The sequence below is a fragment of the Somniosus microcephalus genome, chromosome 28, assembly GCF_052327205.1.
Source record: "Somniosus microcephalus isolate GS21.2 chromosome 28, FLI_Smic_1.0, whole genome shotgun sequence".
NCBI classification, from domain to species: domain Eukaryota; kingdom Metazoa; phylum Chordata; class Chondrichthyes; order Squaliformes; family Somniosidae; genus Somniosus; species Somniosus microcephalus.
In genome coordinates, this window is record NC_141014.1 from 22,371,932 (window position 1) to 22,394,657 (window position 22,726).

The following is a 22,726-nucleotide window of genomic DNA, read 5'->3' on the forward strand; positions in this document are numbered from 1 at the left end:
ACTCATTCATTGCTGATATCACACAGTGGCAACTCATTCATTGCTGATATCACACAGTGGTAACTCATTCATTGCTGATATCACACAGTGGTAAGTCATTCATTGCTGACATCACACAGTGGTAACTCATTCATTGCTGATATCACACAGTGGTAACTCATTCATTGCTGATATCACACAGTGGTAACTCATTCACTACTGATATCACACAGTGGTAACTCATTCATTGCTGATATCACACAGTGATAACTCATTCATTGCTGATATCACACAGTGGTAACTCATTCATTGCTGATATTACACAGTGGTAACTCATTCATTGCTGATATCACACAGTGGTAACTCATTCATTGCTGATATTACACAGTGGTAACTCATTCATTGCCGATATCACACAGTGATAACTCATTCATTGCTGATATCACACAGTGGTAACTAATTCATTGCTGATATCACACAGTGATAACTCATTCATTGCTGATATCACACTGTGATAACTCATTCATTGCTGATATCACACAGTGATAACTCATTCATTGCTGAAATCACACAGTGGTAACTCATTCATTGCTGATATCACACAATGATAACTAATTCATTGCTGATATCACACAGTGGTAACTCATTCATTGCTGATATCACACAGTGGTAACTCATTCATTGCTGATATCACACAGTGGTAACTCATTCATTGCTGATATCACACAGTGGTAACTCATTCATTGCTGATATCACACAGTGATAACTCATTCATTGCTGATATCACACAGTGGTATCTCATTCATTGCTGATATCACACAGTGGTAACTCATTCATTGCTGATATCACACAGTGGTAACTCATTCATTGCTGATATCACACAGTGGTAACTCATTCACTGCTGATATCACACAGTGGTAACTCATTCACTTCTGATATCACACAGTGGTAACTCATTCACTTCTGATATCACACAGTGGTAACTCATTCATTGCTGATATCACACAGTGGTAACTCATTCACTGCTGATATCACACAGTGGTAACTCATTCACTTCTGATATCACACAGTGGTAACTCATTCACTTCTGATATCACACAGTGGTAACTCATTCACTTCTGATATCACACAGTGGTAACTCATTCATTGCTGATATCACACAGTGGTAACTCATTCATTGCTGATATCACACAGTGGTAACTCATTCATTGCTGATATTACACAGTGGTAACTCATTCATTGCTGATATCACACAGTGGTAACTCATTCACTTCTGATATCACACAGTGGTAACTCATTCATTGCTGATATTACATAGTGGTAACTCATTCATTGCTGATATCACACAGTGATAACTAATTCATTGCTGATATCACACAGTGGTAACTAATTCATTGCTGATATCACACAGTGGTAACTCATTCATTGCTGATATCACACAGTGGTAACTCATTCATTGCTGATATCACACAGTGGTAACTCATTCATTGCTGATATCACACAGTGGTAACTCATTCATTGCTGATATCACACAGTGGTAACTCATTCATTGCTGATATCACACAGTGGTAACTAATTCATTGCTGATATCACACAGTGGTAACTCATTCATTGCTGATATCACACAGTGATAACTCATTCATTGCTGATATCACACAGTGGTAACTCATTCACTTCTGATATCACACAGTGACAACTCATTCATTGCTGATATCACACAGTGGTAACTCATTCACTTCTGATATCACACAGTGGTAATTCATTCATTGCTGATATCACACAGTGGTAACTAATTCATTGGTGAAATCACACAGTGATAACTCATTCATTGCTGACATCACACAGTGGTAACTCATTCATTGCTGATATCACACAGTGGTAACTCATTCATTGCTGACATCACACAGTGGTAACTCATTCATTGCTGAAATCACACAGTGGTAACTCATTCATTGCTGATATCACACAGTGGTAACTCATTCATTGCTGATATCACACAGTGGTAACTCATTCATTGCTGATATCACACAGTGGTAACTCATTCATTGCTGATATCACACAGTGGTAACTCATTCATTGCTGATATCACACAGTGGTAACTCATTCATTGCTGATATCACACAGTGGTAACTCATTCATTGCTGATATCACACAGTGGTAACTCATTCATTGCTGATATCACACAGTGGTAACTCATTCATTGCTGATATCACACAGTGAAACCTCATTCATTGCTGATATCACACAGTGGTAACTCATTCATTGCTGATATCACACAGTGGTAACTCATTCATTGCTGATATCACACAGTGGTAACTCATTCATTGCTGATATCACACAGTGGTAACTCATTCATTGCTGATATTACACAGTGATAACTCATTCATTGCTGATATCACACAGTGATAACTCATTCATTGCCGGAGTCACACAGTGGTAACTCATTCATTGCTGATATCACACAGTGATAACTCATTCATTGCTGATATCACACAGTGATAACTCATTCATTGCTGATATCACACAGGCACTGCCACGAGGGTGTAATTGCAGAAGTAATTCTAGGCCCCAGGGTTAAATGCCTCTGGTCTAACCCAGTTTCTACTTCACCTCCCATTCTCCACCACAGCTGCTTTGCTCTGCCGCGCAGTCACACCCTGGGCACTGCAGAGTCGCAGCCTTGGCTGTTACAGAGACGCGTAGGACGGCGGAGGATTAAATTCTCTCTTACTGTCACCGAATAACTGCAGGATGGCAAGGTCCACCGCCCGTTTCCAGCCGCTGTTCTTCTGGATGGCGATCCCGTAGCCGGTGGTCGCGAATACCTTGCCGCTGCCGATCGTCACGAGCTTGCAGCCTTCGTCCCTCCCGGCCATGTAATTCAGCACAGCCGCATCGTAAATGAAAGCATCCAACTTCCTGTGGGGGGGGAATGGCAGGGGTCGGAGTTCAAGCTTCCACTGACCATAAACCACACTGCACATCAGAAAGAAAGGCATTCTGGTGCTTATACCGGACCTCCCCCGCAAAGAGATCACAACGCCTCCACGTAGTGAATTCCTCTGAAGCAACTGCTGGTACATGGGCAAAAAAAACAGCACTCGTTTCGCATGGAGCACCAATCCCACAATCGGCAACAAGGTGAATGGCCAGGGTCCACTGGAGCATGCCAACAGTTGGGTGTGACCCCCGGGTGTGTGTTAATATATGTTGGGGGTGGGGTGGGGTGATGGTGGGGGTCCCCTGTATTGAAAAGTTTGAAAACCAGCAGCTTAGAATGTGGGCTCAAGTCCTAGAGTGAGGCACCTTCTTGAAAAGGCCAGGGCGTTAGCCACTGAGCCAAGCTTGCACTAAAGTCCATGCTGTGGGGATAGCGACACAACCAGTAACCATACTCTGTATAAGATACACATGGCTCTTTTGCCCTTTATAACTCAACTTCAAATCCATCGCATTACCTGCGAGGCTCATGATGGTGTTGTTCTCCTTAACTCCACCACAGGCCTCAGTCACTTCATGTACTTCTAATTGTTCTTAGCATGACCAGGGCTTAAAGGGTTAAATTATGAGGACAGGTTGCATAAACGCGGCTTGTATTCCCTTGAGTTTCGAAGGGGTGATCTAATCGAGGTGTTTTAAAATGATAAAGGGACTCGCGATAGAAACATAGAGATAGGAACAGGAGTAGGCCATTCGGCCCTTCGAGCCTGCTCCGCCATTCAATGAGATCATGGCTGATCTTCGTCTGAGATCATAGCTGATCTTACCAGTTCAGTACCCCGTCCCCGCCTTTTCTCCGTAACCCTTAATCCCCTTAGCCTTCAGAAATATATCCAATTCTCTCTTGAAAATATTTATTGAATTAGCCTTCACAGCCCTCTGTGGCAGGGAATTCCACAGGCTCACCACTCTTTGAGTGAAGAAATTCTTCCTCATCTCTGTTTTAAATGATTTGCCCGCTATTTTTAGACTGTGGCCCCTGGTTCTGTGCTCCCCGGCCATTGGAAACATTCTCTCTGAATTCAGCCTGCCCAGGCCTGCCATAATTTTATATGTTTCGATGAGATCCCCTCTCAATCTTCTAAACTCCAGTGAGTACAAGCCCAAACTATTTAATCTCTCTTCGTAGGTCATTCCCGCCATTCCAGGTATCAGCCTGGTGAATCGCCGTTGCACTCTTTCCATGGCAAGAACATCCTTCCGCAGATGGGGCGACCAAAACTGTACACAATACTCCAGATGCGGTCTCACCAGCACCTTGTACAGCTGTAGTAAGGTATCCCTATTCCTATACTCGAACCCCCTTGATATGAAGGCCAACATACCATTTGCCTTCTTAATCGCCTGTTGCACCTGCATGCTCTCCTTCAGTGACTGGTGCACAAGAACACCCAGGTCCCTCTGCACTTCCCCATCTCCCAATCTATTGCCATTTAGATAATAATCTACCCTCCTGTTTTTACCCCCAAAGTGGATAACCTCGCATTTATCCACATTATAGTGCATCTGCCACGTATCCGCCCATTCCCCCAACCTGTCCAAATCGCACTGTAGCCTCCTGACATCCTCATCAGAGCCCACCCCTCCTCCTAGTTTAGTGTCGTCAGCGAATTTGGAAATATTGCATCCAATTCCCTGATCCAGATCATTTATATATATTGTGAACAGCTGGGGTCCCAGGACAGATCCTTGCGGCACCCCACTGGTCACTGCCTGCCACTCCGAAAACGAGCCGTTTATTCCAACTCTCTGTTTTCTATCCGCCAGCCAGTTCTCTATCCACGTTAATACTTTGCCCCCAATTCCATGAGCCTTAATTTTGCATGATAATCTTTTGTGTGGAACCTTATCGAAGGCTTTCTGGAAGTCAAGGTACACCACATCCACTGGCTCTCCCCCATCTATTTTACCAGTTACTTCCTCAAAAAATTCCAGCAGATTAGTCAAACACGATTTACCCTTTGTAAATCCATGTTGACTCTGTCCGATCCTTTCCCCATTTGTCAAGTGCTCCGCTATTTTATCCTTAATAATGGACTCTAGCATTTTGCCCACAACCGATGTAAGGCTTACTGGTCTATAATTCCCTGCTTTCTCTCTACCCCCCTTTTTAAATATTGGGGTAACATTAGCTACCCTCCAATCCACGGGTACTGTTCCCGAGTCAATGGAGTTCCGGAAGATGATCCTTAGAGCATCTGCTATCTCCAGGGCCACCTCCTTAAGTACCCTAGGATGTAGTTTATCAGGCCCCGGGGATTTGTCGGCCTTCAGTCCCCTCAACTTACCCAACACCATATCCCTAGAGATACTAATTTCTGTCAGCTCCTCCCTCTCATTAGTCCCTATGTTTGCCGATATTCCTGGGAGGTTATTTGTGTCCTCCTTTGTGAATACAGAACCAAAGTATGAGTTTAATTGGTCTGCCATTTCCTTATTCTCCATTATATATTCTCCCGAATCGGACTGCAAGGGACCGACTTGGGATTTTACCAGTCTTTTCCTCCTGATATACCGATAAAAGCTTTTGCAGTCTGTCTTTATGTTTGCTGCAAGTTTACTTTCGTATTCTATTTTCCCCTTCCTGATTAATCCCTTTGTCCTCTTTTGCTGTATCCTGTACTGCCCCCAATCTTCCGGTCTGGTGCTTTTTTTTGCCAGTTGATATGCCCTTTTTTTTGATTTTATGCTGTCCCTAATTTCCCTCGTTATCCACGGTTGAGTCACCTTTTTAGGTTTATTTTTATGCCAAACCGGTATAAACATGTTCTGGAATTCTTCCATTCTATCTTTGAATGCTTGCCATTGTCTATCCACTGTCAATCCCCCCAGAAACACCACCCAATCAATCTTACCCAATTCCCGTCTCATACCCTCGTAATTCCCTTTATTTAAGTTCTGGACCTTAGTCTCTGATTCAATTTCCTCACTCTCCATCTCGACTGAGAGCTCGATCATATTATGATCGCTCTGACCCAAGGGGCCTCGTACAAGAAGATTGCTGATAAGTCCCTTCTCATTGCACAATACCCAGTCTAAAATGGCCTGATCTCGAGTCGGCTCCTCGACATATTGGTCCAGATAACCGTCCCGAAAACATTCCAGGAATTCCTCCTCCTCAGAATTTTTACTAATTTGGGTAGTCCAATCAATATGTAAATTAAAGTCACCCATGATGACAGCTGTGCTCTTATCGCACGCTTCTCTAATTTCCCTTTTTATGCCTTCCCTCACCTCCATATTACTATTTGGAGGCCTATATATCACACCCACTAACGTTTTCCTCCCCTTGCTATTTCTCATTTCTACCCATACAGATTCCGTTTCATCCGAGTTAATATCCTTCCTTTCCATTGCATTAATCCCCTCCTTTACCAGCAATGCTACCCCACCTCCCCTACCTTTTTGCCGATCCTTCCTAAATATTGTATATCCCTGGATGTTAAGTTCCCAGCCTTGCCCACCCTGCAGCCACGTTTCTGTAATCCCAATCAAATCATACTTGTTTACCTCTATTTCCACAACTAATTCATCCACCTTGTTCCTAATGCTTCTAGATAGGGTAGATACGGAGAAACTATTTCTTTTGGTGATGGAATGCAGGGGAAAGGGGGCTCAATCTTATACAGGAAACTCTTTGGTATCCGGCACCGACGGGACCGGGATGCTGCCGGTTGATTAAAAATTCCGGATGACGGAGAGGGTTATCTACTGAGGCTATTTTTAACAAACAAAAATAAAAAAAACAAGAAATGTGCAGTATACGGTAATTGGGTACTCACCTACAGAATGTTGTGTTAAATGGATGGTGGAAGATGCTTGATTAAGTACAGTACTGCCAGTTGAGGGTAACCCATAACGCTTTAATAACTTCCGACAGCACCAAGAAGCCAAGTAGTGGCAGTTTGGAGAACTACCCCCACTGACTAACTCGGCCACCACTGGAGACTCGGACTCGGACTCGGCAACATTTCCGGTTTTTGAGGTGTTGTTTTCGGAGTATGAAATTTTGCCGGTTAATAGAGAATTCCGGATATTTAGGTGCCGTTTAAATGGGAGATTCCTGTTACTGGAGCTCGGCCGCACAGATTATGTGTCCAAGTCTCTGGAGTGGGGCTTGAACCCATGACATTCCGACTCAGAGGCCAGAGTGCACACTGAGTTGTCCGTTATCGCTCTTCCCTCTAACATCAAGGATCAGCCTAGCTGCCTTGGCCTGGACTGCCTCTAGGCTCTGGACAGAAGGACCTGGTTAAAATCAGAGCCTGTGCGATTTTCACACCATTGTTAACTGTCCATTAGCGAGAGCACGTTAACCGAAACATAGCACAAATGGAAAATTAATATCCAGTTGGGAAAACCTCTGTGTGTTACATTTATCCCACAAGCTAAGGATTTGCCCGTGGGCTAAGAGTAACACGCAGAGGAATTAGCTGTATCGTGAGAGTGAAGCTCTTCCCCGAACAAAACCTGCCAGATACATGTGCCGTTCATGACCCGGCCCTGACCCCGCCAATGCTCCCAACAGGAATCCAATGCCACAGAATTCTTACCCTGCCTTCAAGCTTATCAGTGCGTCCAGCACCGACTTCTGGTTGTACTTAGTCATGTAGCTGTGCATTTCGAAGTAATTGTTCCGGATGTTCCTCTCTGTGCTCCCGTTGGGAACCGTCCCGAACCGAAAAGCAGGAGAAAAATCATACGGTCTTTGAAACTGCGGAGAGAGAAAAAGGCAAACTGATGCTGACTGAGATTCAGGTCTATTCTAAATGACACGGTGGCTCACTCACTCACACAGGGCCCGGTAGTGTAGTGGTCATGTGACTGGACTAGCCTTTCTACCATCTACAAGGCACAAGTCAGGAGTGTGATGGAATTCTCTTCACTTGCCTGGATGAGTGCAGCTCCAACAACACTCAAAAAGCTCGACACCATCCAGGGCAAAGCAGCCCGCATGATTGGCACCCCGTCCACCACCTTAAACATTCACCCCCTCCACCACCGGTGCACCATGGCTGCAGTGTGTACCATCTACAAGATGCACTGCAGCAACTCGCCAAGGCTTCTTCGGCAACACCTTCCAAACCCGTGACCTCTTCCACCTAGAAGGACAAGGGCAGCAGGCGCATAGGAACACCCCCACCTCCAAGTTCCCCTCCAAGTCACACACCATTCTGACTTCGAAATATTTTGCTGTTCCTTCCTCGTCGCTGGATCAAAATCTGGGAACTCCCTCCCTAACAGCACTGTGGGAATACCTTCACCACACGGACTGCAGCGATTCAAGAAGGTGGCTCACCACCACCTTCTCAAGGGGCAATTATGGATGGGCAATAAATGCTGGCCTTGCCAGCGACGCCCACATCCCATAAACAAATTTTAAAAAAATCCAAGGGCCTGGACTAATGATCCGGCAGAACAGTTTCAATAAAAAGCCGGTAACAGTAAAAGTGACCACGAAGCTGTCAGATTGTGGTAAAAAACCCAACTGATTTCATAGAGTCATAGAGTTATACAGCACAGAAAGAGGCCCTTTGGCCCATCGCGTCCACGCCGGCCATCAAGCCCTATCTAATCTAGTCCCATTTTCCAGCATTTGGTCCGTAGCCTTGTATGCTATGGCATTTCAAGCGCTCATCCAAATGCTTCTTGAATGTTGTGAGGGTTCCTGCCTCTACCACCCTTTCAGGCAGTGAGTTCCAGATTCTAACCACCCTCTGGGTGAAAAAGTTTTTCCTCAAATCCCCTCTAAACCTCCTGCCCCTTACTTTGAATCTATGCCCCCTTGTTATTGACCCCTCTACTAAGGGGAAAAGTTCCTTTCTATCCACCCTATCTATGCCCCTCATAATTTTGTATACCTCAATCAGGTCCCCCCTCAGCCTTCTCTGCTCCAAGGAAAACAACCCCAGCCTGTCCAGTCTTTCTTCATAGCTGAAGCGCTCCAGTCCAGGTAACATCCTGGTGAATCTCCTCTGCACCCTCTCCAAAGCAATCACATCCTTCCTATAGTGTGGTGACCAGAACTGCACACAGTACTCCACAAGCGTTTTGTACAGCTCCATCATAACCTCCCTGCTCTTATATTCTATGCCTCGGCTAATGAAGGCAAGTATCCCATATGCCTTTTTAACCACTTTATCCACCTGTTCTGCTGCCTTCAGGGATCTATGTACATGCACACCAAGGTCCCTCTGATCCTCTGTCTTTCCTAGGGTCTTACCATTCATTGTGTATTCCCTTGCCTTGTTAGTCCGTCCAAAATGCATCACCTCACACTTTTCAGGGTTAAATTCCATTTGCCACTGTTCCACCCATCTGACCAACCCATCTATATCATCCTGTAGCCTAAGGCTTCCCGCCTCGCTATTTACCACCCCACCAATTTTCATGTCATCTGCGAACTTACTGATCATACCTTTTACATTCACATCCAAATCATTAATGTAGACCACAAACAGCAAGGGACCCAGCACCGATCCCTGCGGTACCCCACTGGACACAGGCTTCCAGTCACAAAAACAACCTTCCACCATCACCCTCTGCCTTCTGTCACTAATGTCCTTAACCTGCCGCCCGTAGCCGGTCTGACTTACATGTGACTCCAGCCCCACACTGGCGTGGTTGGCTCTTAGCTGCTCTGTGAAGTGACCTAGAAACAATGGGCCGTATTTTGCGACCCCTACGAGATGCGTACGCGCCCGTAGGGGCCGCGCAAGTGCCAGGTTTAGGCGTGCAAAGCGCATGTGCTAAAACCCGGAACTTGCGATCTGTCAAGAATCCTCTTGACAGATCCTCCGCATCCCCGGGAGACGGGCCTCTGCGGGTGGAGAATTGCGCTATTTGCCCAACCTCCGCCTGCTGAATGCCCGTGAAATTCTTACGCCCGGTAAAAGCAAGCGTAAGGCCTGCTTTTACCAGCATAAGAGTTTTAAAAAATAGAAAAATAAAATTTTATCTCTTATTTATACATTGAAGGTAAGTCCAATAAGGTAAGTTTATTTTGAGCCCCGTTAAAACATCAACATGTTTTTTTCAAAAAATTATATATTTGTTTAAAATATTTAATTATATGGCATTTCAAATATGTAATAAAAAAAATATTTCATGTGTTTGTGTATTTTTTAAGTGATCCCCATTCATACTTATGGTGTTTCCGTATATACGGGACTCCCATGGGTATGAATGGGGATTCCCTTCTTTTATTGGTTGGGCCGGCCCATATGATCCCAGGGGCGCTTGCGAACCGCCTGCGCCCCTGGGATACGTGGGCCTCTGCCCGCGCGTACCCGGAGAGGCCCAGGATCGCAAGCCTCCTCACCTCCCGGGCCACCAGGTAAATACGTCGATTTTTTACAGGTCGGAGTCATCCGCGCGCGGGAAGCCTCCGATCGCAAATTTTGGGCCATTGTTCCCTCTAAGCTGCGCACGCGCGTGGCTGTGCAGTAATCTGGCAGGCCCCGTGCAGGCCACTCACAAGCTTTTACATTGAAAATCCGTGCGTGCGCAGATCTTTTAAGGAATCGCGCGTTGAAAGAAACAGGACATAGTGCAGCCTACAGGGAACATTGCCGAGAAAGCCACTCAGTTGTATCAAAGAATAACAAGGCTGCAGCAGTTCACAAAGAAGGCCCACCTCCCCACCTTCTCAGGGTAACTCGGGATGTGCAATAAATGCTGGCCTTGCCAGCGAGGCCAACTTCCCGAGAATGAATTAAAAGAAAACACATGGGAAGCAATTTTAACCTAACCCACTGATGGGATAGGGTGCAACACTGGTGTTAAACCCTGCCTAACCATTCCCTTTCTGATCGTCACAGGCTCGCGGGTTTTGACGTTGCTGGCTTATTAAAGTTTGCATCCAATAGGTCCGAGAAATATTCATTGTAAATCTCATAAAGTGAAACCTGCACTGAATATCTCCATTGATTAGTGAGGCCAGTATCAAGTGCTGTCGAGGTGGCTTTCCTAGCTGAACAAAGGCTACAGAGACTGCCGGAGTGATGGAGCTTGGCTGTGCCAGATCCGTTTGGCTGCTCATGTTGGTTGCCATGTCTCCTTGAATAGTGTAGGTCTTCCCAGTATCAGTAACTCCAGAGGAAAACACCAAACTGTTTCGCTCGAGGGGGTATTGTTAAAGCAGGGGGAAAAAATTCGATGTTGCCCCTTTCGGGGCGCTAACGTCGACGGGGCGCTAATTTTAGCCCCCCCGAAAAAATTAGCGTCCTTCTGCCTGAAATTCAGTTGCAGCGCCCCAAGCAGGAGCCGGGGCTCTACTGGAAGCGCTCCACCTACTTCTTGGGGCGCTACAGCTGAATATCGCAGCACTAGGTGCAACAGCGCCAAGCGCATCATCGCAGGCCTCCCTCCCCTGAGTAAAGGGGAGGGGCCTAGCGCTGCGCACACCGGGACCCTGCTGGACCACCGGGGAGCGGGGTGCCGGGAAAACAGCCCAGCACTCAAGAGGAGTGTCAGGCTGAGCGATCGCGGCCGGCCACCCCGAGAAAAAAGGGGGAAGGGGGCAGGCGCTGGCAGTTGGCCCAAAATAAAATGGCCGCCCGACACCTGCCCTTTAAGTAGTGCCGCCGCGGCTGAAAAAACGCGCCCCCCTGACCCTGTCGGACAAATCATCCAGTAATAGGTCAGGGGATGCAACCCAAGTTTGCGGCCAGGGCGCGAGCGGGGTGCTGCGCACGGCGATGATGTCATCGCCGGCGGCGCAGCACCACAGGGCGCTACTGGCTACCACCTCCCGCTGAATTTTGAGGGAGGCGTCAGCGGTGCCACACCTGGGCACTAGGCAATTTGTGCCCCATTTGCGCCCCCCCTAACGAGAGGCGCAAATCAACCCAATTATTTCCCCTTGATCTTTTACTGTGCTGTCAAAGAATTCTTTCTGACTGGCATAAAAAACAGCGTTGATTTACTCTCCATTGAGGTCAATGGAGTGATAAAATCCTGGAATCATTTATGGCACAGATCGGCCCATCGTGTCTAGTAATATTGGTGCAAAACCGGCGTTCCATCCTATCCCGTGAGTTTCGGCCTGGCGAGTCCAGGTAAAATAATCCCCGTGGTGTCTCACCCACTAACTCTGTGTTTCACTCCCACACACACGGTCCAGTGCCCAATCCCTGATAGTCTGGGATGATGTAAAGTGAACCCCTGTTTCGGTATTTGTGTTCCTGTCCATGCTCCTCACCTCTGGTAAAACCAACCACTGTAAGGTGTGTCAAGTGAACCAAGCCCACATACAAAGTTAAAAAATAATAAATGCCTTGTGACACATGCGAATAATGATCATCAATTTATAAGGTAGAATCCTGAAGGGAACCTAGTTTCCTGATGTAGAATACGCAATATTATATGAAATACTCGCTCGGCTATTCAAGCACACGGTCCTGGTTGGAGATGGTTGGAGCCTTACCTTCTTATCGCTGAGGCCTGATACTTGGTCCACGTATTCCTCTTGGATCATGAATGCAGCGAGGTTGGCTGTGTAACTGGCCAGGAAGATCACAGCGAAGAAGGCCCAGACCGACACCATAATCTTACTCGTCGTTCCCTTCGGGTTCTGGACCGGCACGGAGTTATTGAAAACGAGGCCCCAGAGCAGCCAAATGGCTTTGCCGATGGTGAAAGAAGGCCCTCCTGGTTCTGAGCGCAAGAAGATACGGGAAAGTTAAACGCTTTGAAGGCTGCAGTGAGAGTGTCTTACCCGCCCCAGTCTCGTCCCACCCACCCAAAGGTCTTGCAAGGGTACAGGCCCATGAATGCTGGCAGCCATTTGGCTCTTCACCCAGTATCACAGTGTTGATGCACAAGTCAACAAGGCAGGTGTCAAAGCCGAGCCTGATCGGATCTTCACCCAACATTGAAGCGTCCATGAAGCTGTGACCAGGACCATGTGCCCTGGCTGATTAACCCGTAGCTCCCCCGCTGCGGAGTGAGACAAAACCAGCTGGCAGGCCAGGGGCTAGACTTTGACTGTTAGTCGGCCAGTTAGGCTGCTCCAAGTACCTCAATGGCCCTGGGTTCGGGAAGGGAAAGGTATCCTGCAGACTGGAATCTGATCAAGGGGTTTGGGGTGGCGGGGGGGGTGGGTGGATGGTGGGGTTATATCTAGCATAACAGATACCCAGGAGTCAGTTACAAGCTGGAATGTAATCAAAAGGTTAGGGTGGTGGTTGTATATAGAATAATAGATACCCGGGAGTGAGTTACAGTTTGGAATCTAATCAAGGGGTTCGGGTGGATTATATATAGAATAACAGATACCCGGGAGTGAGTTACAGGCTGGAATGTAATCGAGGGGTTTGGTGGATTATATATCGAATAACAGATACCCGGGAGTGAATTAGAGGCTGGAATCTAAACGAGGGGTTCAGGTGGATTATATATCGAATAACAGATACCCAGGAGTGAGTTACGGTTTGGACTCTAATCAAGGGGTTTGGGTGGATTATATATAGAATAACAGATACCCGGGAGTGAGTTACAGGCTGGAATCTAATTGGTGGATTTCGATAGTAATGTAGATTATGACAGATACCCAGATAAGATCTGTAAACGCTAGGCAGGAAGTGCTGCTGTTTATTGTTACTCTGTGATTGGGTTAGGCAGGTATTCCGTTCATATCCAACTGTAAGTTTCCAAGATGGTTTATATATAGAATAAGTGGAGCGGTAAGAGGTTAATGGCACAAATGCAGCAGTTTACCCCTTCCATCAGCCAGGCACCGGTTGTATCCCACAGGGCTGAAGTACTCAAAGACAAAAACTGCGACAGCCGAGACAATCAGGAGCATCACGAACATCATCACCCAGACATCTGCGCTGAATGGCTCTGCAGCATCAAAAAATAATAAAGTGTTAGAGTCCATGACCTCGCCACTTCAGACATTAACCCCCTCCCCACCAAGACAGAGCTGTCACTGGAAGCTCAGCAGTGAGAGAAAGAACAGCCAATCAGCACAGTTCTGAATTTTTTTAACCATCCAAACAGGGATTGTGGTCTTAAAAGAGAATGTGGAGACTTTACTGAGGTGAAGCATGGTTAGGTAGAGGCGAGAGAAGTTTGAGTTAAAAAAATAATTCATTCTCGGGATATGGGCGTCGCTAGCAAGGCTGGCATTTATTGCACATAACATTATAGAATGGAGTCCTTCAACCAATCTCCCATTATAGAATGGAGTCCTTCAACCAATCTCCCATTATAGAATGGAGTCCTTCAATCAATCTCCCATTATAGAATGGAGTCCTTCAATCAAACTCCCATTATAGAATGGAATCCTTCAATCAATCTCCCATTATAGAATGGAGTCCTTCAATCAATCTCCCATTATAGAATGGAATCCTTCAATCAATCTCCCATTATAGAATGGAGTCCTTCAATCAATCTCCCATTATAGAATGGAGTCCTTCAACCAAACTCACGTTATAGAATGAAGTCCTTCAATCAATCTCCCATTATAGAGTGGAATCCTTCAACCAATCTCCCATTATAGAATGGAATCCTTCAACCAATCTCCCATTATAGAATGGAATCCTACAACCAATCTCCCATTATAGAATGGAATCCTTCAACCAATCTCCCATTATAGAATGGAGTCATTCAATCAATCTCCCATTATAGAATGGAATCCTTCAATCAATCTCCCATTATAGAATGGAGTCGTTCAATCAATCTCCCATTATAGAACGGAATCCTTCAATCAATCTTCCATTATAGAATGGAATTCCTCAACCAATCTCCCATTATAGAATGGAATCCTTCAATCAATCTCCCATTATAGAATGGAGTCCTTCAATCAATCTCCCATTATAGAATGGAGTCCTTCAATCAATCTCCCATTATAGAATGGAGTCCTTCAACCAATCTCACATTATAGAATGGAGTCCTTCAACCAAACTCCCATTATAGAATGGAGTCCTTCAATCAATCTCCCATTATAGAATGGAGTCCTACAATCAATCTCCCATTATGGAATGGAATTCCTCAACCAATCTCCCATTATAGAATGGAGTCCTTCAACCAATCTCCCATTATAGAATGGAGTCCTTCAACCAATCTCCCATTATAGAATGGAGTCCTTCAATCAATCTCCCATTATAGAATGGAGTCCTTCAACCAATCTCCCATTATAGAATGGAGTCCTTCAACCAATCTCCCATTATAGAATGGAGTCCTTTAACCAAACTCCCATTATAGAATGGAATCCTTCAACCAATCTCCCATTATAGAATGGAGTCCTTCAACCAATCTCCCATTATAGAATGGAGTCCTTCAATCAATCTCCCATTATAGAGTGGAGTCCTTCAACCAATCTCCCATTATAGAATGGAATCCTTCAACCAATCTCCCATTATAGAATGGAATCCTTCAACCAATCTCCCATTATAGAATGGAATCCTTCAACCAATCTCCCATTATAGAAAGGAGTCCTTCAACCAATCTCCCATTATAGAATGGAGTCCTTTAATCAATCTCCCATTATAGAATGGAGTCCTTCAATCAATCTCCCATTATAGAATGGAGTCCTTCAACCAATCTCCCATTATAGAATGGAGTCCTTCAACCAATCTCCCATTATAGAATGGAGTCCTTCAACCAATCTCCCATTATAGAATGGAGTCCTTCAATCAATCTCCCATTATAGAATGGAATCCTTCAATCAATCTCCCATTATAGAATGGAATCCTTCAATCAATCTCCCATTATAGAATGGAATCCTTCAATCAATCTCCCATTATAGAATGGAGTCCTTCAATCAATCTCCCATTATAGAATGGAATCCTTCAATCAATCTCCCATTATAGAATGGAGTCGTTCAATCAATCTCCCATTATAGAATGGAATCCTTCAACCAATCTCCCATTATAGAATGGAATCCTTCAATCAATCTCCCATTATAGAATGGAGTCCTTCAATCAATCTCCCATTATAGAATGGAATCCTTCAATCAATCTTCCATTATAGAATGGAATTTTTCAACCAATCTCCCATTATAGAATGGAATCCTTCAACCAATCTCCCATTATAGAATGGAGTCCTTCAACCAATCTCCCATTATAGAATGGAATCCTTCAACCAATCTCCCATTATAGAATGGAGTCCTTCAACCAATCTCCCATTGTAGAATGGAGTCCTTCAACCAATCTCCCATTATAGAATGGAGTCCTTCAATCAATCTCCCATTATAGAATGGAATCCTTCAATCAATCTCACATTATAGAATGGAGTCCTTCAACCAAACTCCCATTATAGAATGGAGTCCTTCAATCAATCTCCCATTATAGAATGGAATCCTTCAACCAATCTCCCATTATAGAATGGAATCCTTCAATCAATCTCCCATTATAGAATGGAGTCCTTCAATCAATCTCCCATTATAGAATGGAATCCTTCAATCAATCTCCCATTATAGAATGGAGTCCTTCAATCAATCTCCCATTATAGAATGGAATCCTTCAATCAATCTCCCATTATAGAATGGAATCCTTCAATCAATCTTCCATTATAGAATGGAATTCCTCAACCAATCTCCCATTATAGAATGGAAGCCTTCAACCAATCTCCCATTATAGAATGGAAGCCTTCAACCAATCTCCCATTATAGAATGGAAGCCTTCAACCAAACTCCCATTGTGGATTGGATACCTTCATCCCATTATCCTGAGCTGGACTTGAAGACATGCCCCAAAGCAGGAAGATGCCCTGTCCAGTTGCCATGTTGTTCAGAGCGTGATTGCTGGAGCTTGCTGTGCATTTTGGGAAGAAGCAAGGGAACTATACTTGGAGAGGGACGGGCAAGATGCAGAATAGAAATTACTTTTTTCGATTTACAGACAACAGGGCCATCTTTCAGTTCAATGGTGTGACGACCTTGTTGAGACACCAAATCATGGATGGTAAATGTGAGGACGATTCATTCCTCTGAGATTTCTGTGGCCCCTGAGGCTGGTAATGATCGGGTAAAGACAGGACAGATATCAGGTGGAAGTACCCGGGTAGTTGGTGTTACAGTGAAACGCTCCACTTAACCAGATGTCTAACGGGGGTTACACAGGCGACTATGTCCTTTGACCACTCAAACAAAATGAAGGAACCTTGAACTTTAACCCGCAGACTGAAACCGATCATCAGTTACCCAGAAACGCAGAGGGTGACACAGTCCCGTTGCTCCGTGACACCATAACACTGATCCCAGTCTCTATAAAAGGGACCGAGAAGTCCACCACCTCTGATCGTTCTTCATTGATAGTCAGGGAGCCGACGGCCATCTGTGCCCGCTTCCGTACCACCTGCCAATAGAGAACAGTACTGTTACAAAGATGAACATTAGTTATGTCGCTGTTACAATCATCCCCCAATAATGAGGCAATTGGCACAACCCATCTCCTTTATTCTTTATTTGAACCATATAGTTTTACCCCCTTGTTCTGGATTTATCCACAAGTGGGAACATTTTCCTCACGTCCACCCCATCGGATTCCTTCAAAATTTGGAAGACGTCTGTCAGGTCTCCTCTTGGTCTTAAATGGAACGTGAAATTGGGCGGGGTGTGAAAACAGGCTGCCAATTCACTCACGCCTGTTGTGCATTAGGAGTCAAGCACATTGTCAGGTGGTGGCCAGACTAGGTAGGGGTGGCAGGTAGTCTTCCCTCAAGAGCATTAGGGAACCATTTGAATTTTTACAACAATCCGCCAGCTTTCATGGTTATTTTTCCCGGCGCCAACCCACAAAATTGCCAAATTTGTTGAATTTGATTTCACAATGTTCCATGGCAGGATTTGAACTCATGACCTGTGGATTAAGATGCCTCTTGGGCATATTTCCTAAGTGCTACACAATTTGTGAGACAGCCCTCTTGGGAATTTAGCTTTGCTTCCCTCTCTACTACACCTTACCACTGCATGTTCTATCATTTAACTTTTATTAATGTTTTTTTTTAAAAGATGTTTTCTTACCTCAATCCTCATCAGGCCATTTATAAACCTTTTTAAGAAAGCATGCCTTGAACCTGTCATTAGTTGGACCGCAACCACTATTTCACCAACTTTGAAATCACAAACCCATATTCGTTTATGGTCATTTTCTTCTGATGGCTGCCCACAAATAATTAGGTATAAGTTCATAACTTGCCATGGTGGGATTGTGAACTCACACCCTCCATTATTTAAATGGAGAGAGACTACAAAATGCTGTGGTACAAAAGGATCTGGGGGTCCTAGTACATGAAACACAAAACGTTAGCATGCAGGTGTGGCAAGTAAGTAGGAAGGCTAATGGAATATTGGCCTTTATTGCAAGGGGTATGGAGTATAAAAGTAGGGAAGTTTTGATGCAACTGTACAGGGCGTTGGTCAGACCGCACCTGGAGTACTTTGTACAGTTTTGGTCTCCACATTTAAGGAAGGATATACTTGCATTGGAGGCAGTTCAGAGAAGGTTCACGAGGTTGATTCCTGGGATGAAGGGGTTGACGTATGATGAAAGGTTGAGCAGGTTGGGCCTATACTCATTGGAGTTTAGAAGAATGAGAGGTGATCTTATTGAAACATATAAGGTTCTGAGGGGGATTGACAGGGTGGATGCTGAGAGGATGTTTCCCCTAGTGGGGGAATCTAGAACTAGGGGGCATAGTTTCACCCATTTAAGACGGAGATGAGGAGGAATTTCTTCTCTCAGAGGGTCGTGAATCTTTGGAATTCTCTACCCCGGAGAGCTGTGGAGGCGGAGTCAGTGAATATATTCAAGGCGGAGATTGACAGACATTTGAACTACAAGAGAGTCGATGGGTGTGGGGAGAGAGCGGGAAAGTGGTGTTGAGGCCAAGATTGGATCAGCCATGATCTTATTGAATGGCGGAGCAGGCTCGAGGGGCCGATTGGCCTACTCCTGCTCCTGTTTCTTATGTTCTTATGTTACTAGCCCCATGCCATAACCACGACACTCCTGTACCTGCATTAACTCACTCAGCTTCTAGGGGCACAGTGTGACCTTTTGGTTCATTGTGACACCCAAACAGCAGTGATTCCGTTTTGCAATAATTAAAGCGGATCGACTTACTTCTCCAACGAGGCCATTCCACGTCCCGTTGATTTTCTTCCCGTGTTTTCCATTTGTCACCAGATATAAATCATATGTAAACTTGACGTACTTTGCAATTTTCTTCAGAATGTCAATGCAAAATCCTTTACAGCACCGCTTGATATAGATCCCTCCTTCAGTTTCGTTACTGGAAGCAATAGAAAAAATAATTATTTCCTTTTTTTGTGATGAACTGATGACGATTCTTGCAGAGATGGTTGCCTTCCCCTTACACTGCCCTTATAACGTACCTCAGTCCCAAATTCAGGATCTACTCTCCACTGCAACATTTCCACGTTCTCCATCATTGTGGCTTTTATTTCCGTGTTTTAGCCCCCTGTTGCTCCATTTCTAAAGCATTTTCTGGCTCTACACCCCATTTTCAGACCTTTCTGACAAACAAACCAATCCCTACTCAAACAACAAGGCCAACAGGTATTTTATTTGTCCACTCTGGCCACCTTCCCATAGATATTAAGGATTTTCTCCGTGCCGATCAGGTGCCAGAAGCAAACAAATCCACCCAGCAACCAGAGAAAGACTGTCGGCATCTTATCTCTTTAAGTGTTTGAGATGATTAACATCTTGTTTGCCGAGACATCGAAAAGTTGTGTTTGTTCTTCAAATGAGCCTTCTCCAACTCAAAGGAAAGAAAATATATCTGGATATCTATCTTAAGACCTTTGGTTCCCTGCATTGTCTAGTTCAGTGAAGGCAGCCAAAAAGTGACTCTGTGGAGTCATTCCCACATAACAATTCATCAGAAATTCAGTTCAGAAAATATTTTCAGAAAAGATTCCGGTCCTGTTATAGCTTTGAAACAGTTTATGTATTGAGTGAATCAAATATTGTGGGGGAATTTCCTTGGAGCTGCTCTCGCGCCAGTGCCATAACTGTGCCCCAAGTGCAGGGGAATGCGTAAACGGGGCTGCAACAACAACTTGCATTTATATAGTGCCTTTAACGCAGCTTCCACTGCATTCGTGGTGAAATTTCAACGGCTCCGAGGAAATTCCCATCCATCGCACCGACAGTTTCCTTTTTGCTGCGTGTTTTGCTTCTGTGTAATTATCTCAGTTTTTGAATAAATTCAACTATCATTTTTAGCCTGAACGCAACGGTATGACAGTGCGACATTTACCACCTTGCAAAGTGGGCATCAAGTCAGGGTGATCGGCCCAGTGAAGCATCATGCTGTGGCAACAGGGCAATTGCTAGTCCTCTGGCATGCTATCTCAGTCAATTTATCCAGATCACTAGAGACAAAAAGTCAGCCAGAAGTATAGCTAGGGAACTCGAATTATAATCGTGAGCATAAAACGATGTTCCCCATTTTAGACTCATGTCTATTCTCACTAAATATAGCAAGTAGAGGAAAATTTGGCTCAAAGTTGTAAGCTGGCAGAATGGTTGAGATCAATGCAGCGATATGATTGCTGTTTTAAGGACTCCAAAGGAACTATATAATGTAGACCATGACTATTTCACCTTGTTCAATACAGTAGAACCAGGGGATACGGCCTGCACTTGAAGTGTTGTAACTAATTTACAGGAACAATATTTCAGTGCGCGAGTGGTCAATCTATGGAACAGGCTCCCTTGGGACACAATGGAAGCAATTAGTACTGATTCATTCAAATGCAAATTAGATTTCCTTTAGAAAATAACATTTTGTAATTTGAGTAATTTGAGATATGTGGTAAGTGCAGCATGACTGGGGAGGAATAAGTGCCTTCGGATTTATGGTTCCAAAGCTCTCCACCACTGGGGGTTTCCTCGTGTCATGTCTGGGGTCTGTTGTAGACTAATTGATAGAGATTGATTGCCGTGATTAGACAACAACTCCATTTATTTTTGTATCATGTGACTACCAGGATGGTAGAAGGCCAACTAGGTCTTTTTTCATCTAGCATTCCCTATGTTCCTCTGTTTCAATGACATTTCTGTTGGGTGAAACAGCCTCTCAGTTGTTAAGTGTTCCTGGGGGCAGAAGCCTCTCCAATCTGTCTGCATTTCACGGGGACTATGCTACTATCTTCAGGGATAATAGATCTGATGAGAAAATTAGGACAACCAAAGCTCACATTTGTGCAGATTGGCTGCAGGGAGATAAGCGATTCTAGTAGACTCATGTGACATCTAATGGGAAATTTAATTGCATTACAATTCCCTTGATTTAATCTGGATTGCGTAAGTGCCTCTGTTCTATGATAATGTCATCATATACTTTATGTGGGACCAATTGAAAGGTACTTTAAAAAATATAAATAGGTTCCTCCTCTCAATGCAGAGCCTGGGGTCCAATGGGGTAGAGGTTCACCTTGGCAGTAGTATAAAATGGCCGCTCATTGTACAGCCCGATACTCAGCACCTGTGTTATTACCCACGTGTCTGCACCACATTGTGAGGCGTCGTTCAAAAATCAAAGTGGGGCAGGACAGCCCAAACCTACAGGGGTCTAACTTGCTTCCTGCAGGGCACTGTGTTCCTCATGCACGTTCCACTCAGGGAGTCGACATCCTCCACGATGACGAAGGGCGCCTCCTCCAGTGTGACGATGCTCAAGTGGTCATCTTCCTCCTCCGACTCCGAGAACAAGTAGTACCGGGGCCAGACGTGGTACTTCATCGTCAGCCTCTTCGCTTCCCACTTCCCAACCTACGGAGCAGCAAATAAAAACCAGTCAGCCGACCATGGGGGGAATAGGGGGGACGGGGCAGGAGGAGTTGTTTTATCTAGTGGAAAGCAAGGGCTTCTTGTCCTCCTGGCTCCATAGATTTGAGCTCGGTAGCACAAGAGAGCAGGGGAACAAATGGATGTGGAACAAAACAACAGGGCTGCTTTCCCCCAATCGGGCACTTGGGGAAGTTGAGGGCCTGCATACCGTGAGGTCAATCCATTTCAATGCATGGCTGCCCAGAAAATTGACGGCCTCGGGCCCACAATTTCCTGACCAACGCTCCCTGCGGGCCCCACTCCTCACCCAGAATTGCCAGGGTGGGATTTGCACTCACGTTTTCTGCATTATTAATCCAGCAACATAACCACGTTTCTGTGCCCTGGCGTAATGGTCAGAAAATCGTGGACGGTGTGCCATTTTCTGGGCGCGATGTCCCATTGGCAGTGCATTCAGAACATTGGTCACTTTGAGACTTACCTGCCTCACTGGAGATGTCTCTCATGAAAATTTCTGCGTCACATTTTTCAAAAATATATTAGCAAAAAGTCAAGTCTGACCTCAAATTGACCTGAGCACCTGCTGAGCAACAATTAACCTCTAATTGCCCCAGGAGTGCACAGCAGTGACCCAAGTTAAAACGGAAGATGCTGGAAACACTCAGTGGGTCAGGCAGCATCTGTGAAGGTAGGATCGTAGGGTTAGCGTCTCAGGTCGATGACCTTTCATCAGAACTGGCAGATTAAAAAGCAGGACCTCAAAGGTTGTAATCTCTGGATTACTCCCAGTGCCACGTGCTAGTGAGTATAGGAATAGGAGGATAGAGCAGATGAATGCGTGGCTAAAGAGCTGGTGCAGGAGGGAAGGCTTTAGTTTCCTGGATTACTGGGTCTGCTTCTGGGGAAGGTGGGACCTGTACAAGTCAGACGGGTTGCACCTGAACCGGAACGGGACCAACACCCTTGCGGGGAGGTTT

General features: G+C 45.2%; 1 protein-coding gene across 1 annotated transcript in view; it reads right to left on the reverse strand.

Annotated features, from left to right (window-relative positions):
- LOC147099438 (glutamate receptor ionotropic, NMDA 2B-like) overlaps positions 1 to 22,726 on the reverse strand; it is a 763,081-nt gene that overhangs the window by 16,982 nt on the left and 723,373 nt on the right. Inside the window, exons 4-10 of the mRNA XM_085969586.1 lie at positions 21,526 to 21,731; positions 19,053 to 19,221; positions 17,129 to 17,282; positions 13,699 to 13,824; positions 12,407 to 12,636; positions 7,533 to 7,693; positions 2,711 to 2,898 (exon numbers count right to left, since the gene is read on the reverse strand). Of these exons, the coding sequence (XP_085825712.1) occupies positions 2,711 to 2,898; positions 7,533 to 7,693; positions 12,407 to 12,636; positions 13,699 to 13,824; positions 17,129 to 17,282; positions 19,053 to 19,221; positions 21,526 to 21,731 (1,234 nt within the window). The remainder of the gene's footprint in view (positions 1 to 2,710; positions 2,899 to 7,532; positions 7,694 to 12,406; positions 12,637 to 13,698; positions 13,825 to 17,128; positions 17,283 to 19,052; positions 19,222 to 21,525; positions 21,732 to 22,726) is intronic.